The sequence below is a fragment of the Diutina rugosa genome, assembly GCF_008704595.1.
Source record: "Diutina rugosa strain CBS 613 chromosome Unknown scaffold118_size1979, whole genome shotgun sequence".
In the NCBI taxonomy this organism is placed as follows: Eukaryota; Fungi; Ascomycota; class Pichiomycetes; order Serinales; family Debaryomycetaceae; genus Diutina; species Diutina rugosa.
The window spans coordinates 373-1,981 of record NW_022995200.1 but is presented as its reverse complement, the minus strand read 5'-3'; the positions used below and the strand labels follow the sequence as shown (position 1 = coordinate 1,981).

Here is a 1,609-nt window from a genome sequence, read left to right as displayed (position 1 = left end):
CGAAAACTTCAGCGACTTTTCCAACCCCCATGACCCTCCATCTTTATCTACTTTCCGAAACACCCGCAAAAAATTTTGTACCATCCCTCTCATCCCTTTTGAAAACGTGACTGTGAAGACCTATGAAGACAGATGCAACAACAAAACAGACGTCCCATTTTCCGAACAAGCATGGATCATCTGGAAAAGGCTAATGACGATAAGAAGACGAGCTCCAGTNAGAAAGTAAAGCGATGCCTGACTCTATCTTATCAGCAGTGAGTTCATGGCGCGCACGAGTAAAGCACGTTGAAACTCCATTATACAACTTTTGGATCGGAATGACTATCAATGGTATTGAGCAAAGACGCTTCAATCCATATGGCACTCTATTCCACCCCGAAAACTTCAGCGACTTTTCCAACCCCCATGACCCTCCATCTTTATCTACTTTCCGAAACACCCGCAAAAAATTTTGTACCATCCCTCTCATCCCTTTTGAAAACGTGACTGTGAAGACCTATGAAGACAGATGCAACAACAAAACAGACGTCCCATTTTCCGAACAAGCATGGATCATCTGGAAAAGGCTAATGACGATAAGAAGACGAGCTCCAGTAGCCACCGATATTACCCACAGAATGCTGAACCGAGATCTCCCCAACATTGGGGAATGGGGAAGTGAATATCTCCAGAAAAGTACTTACGTGATTGATCCAACAACAGCCTGCCTCCTTTGTCGGCAAGCCAAAGATAAACTGTCACATCTGTATATGGAATGCCCAATGACCCTCAAAATCCTCAAGCTCAGCCCACTCAAAAACATCATCGACCTGTCCACCCAGCTCTCCATTACGACAACTAATTGGATTCAATGGTTCACACTACCACAAACAACCACCAAACTGGTAAAATTTGTACGTGCCATCTACGAAATGAACCACAATTACCGATACTCCGTCCCATACAAGAGCCCTGAAAAAGAACAAAACATCATGCAAGACTACGTTATCCATTGTATCACTCAACAACATGAAGACTTTAAAGNAAGTACTTACGTGATTGATCCAACAACAGCCTGCCTCCTTTGTCGGCAAGCCAAAGATAAACCTTCACATCTGTATATGGAATGCCCAATGACCCTCAAAATCCTCAAGCTCAGTCCACTCAAAAACATCATCGACCTGTCCACCCAGCTCTCCATTACGACAAGTAATTGGATTCAATGGTTCACACTACCACAAACAACCACCCAACTGGTAAAATTTGTACGTGCCATCTACGAAATGAACCACAATTACCGATACTCCGTCCCATACAAGAGCCCTGAAAAAGAACGAAACATCATGCAAGACTACGTTATCCATTGTATCACCCAACAACATGAAGACTTTAAAACCTTTCATCGACGATATCACCTAGACGATCCATGAAGACCATCTACAACCTTTCTCACTTAAGATGTTCTGAAAATTCGTTGGATTATTATGACGCCGGTTTCCCTCTTTGTTTTGTCTCTTAAAAGGAGTTTTTCCACCTTTCATTAGGATGGTTCTCCTTTTATATATCATGTAGTATTTAATGTAGATTTTAGCTATCTTAATATTATATGAATGAAAAAAAAAAAAAA

The 1,609-nt window shown here is 41.7% G+C and overlaps 1 protein-coding gene across 1 annotated transcript; it reads left to right on the top strand. All coding sequences in view use genetic code 12, as the record gives it.

The window, feature by feature from the left end:
• Positions 1-233: 233 nt before the first annotated feature.
• Positions 234-1,412, top strand: DIURU_005073 (uncharacterized protein; the record flags this gene model as incomplete). Its single annotated transcript, XM_034158015.1, has 1 exon — positions 234-1,412. One exon carries the CDS (start codon positions 234-236, stop codon positions 1,410-1,412), a length of 1,179 nt encoding a protein of 392 aa, XP_034010133.1.
• Between the last annotated feature and the right edge of the window lie 197 nt (positions 1,413-1,609).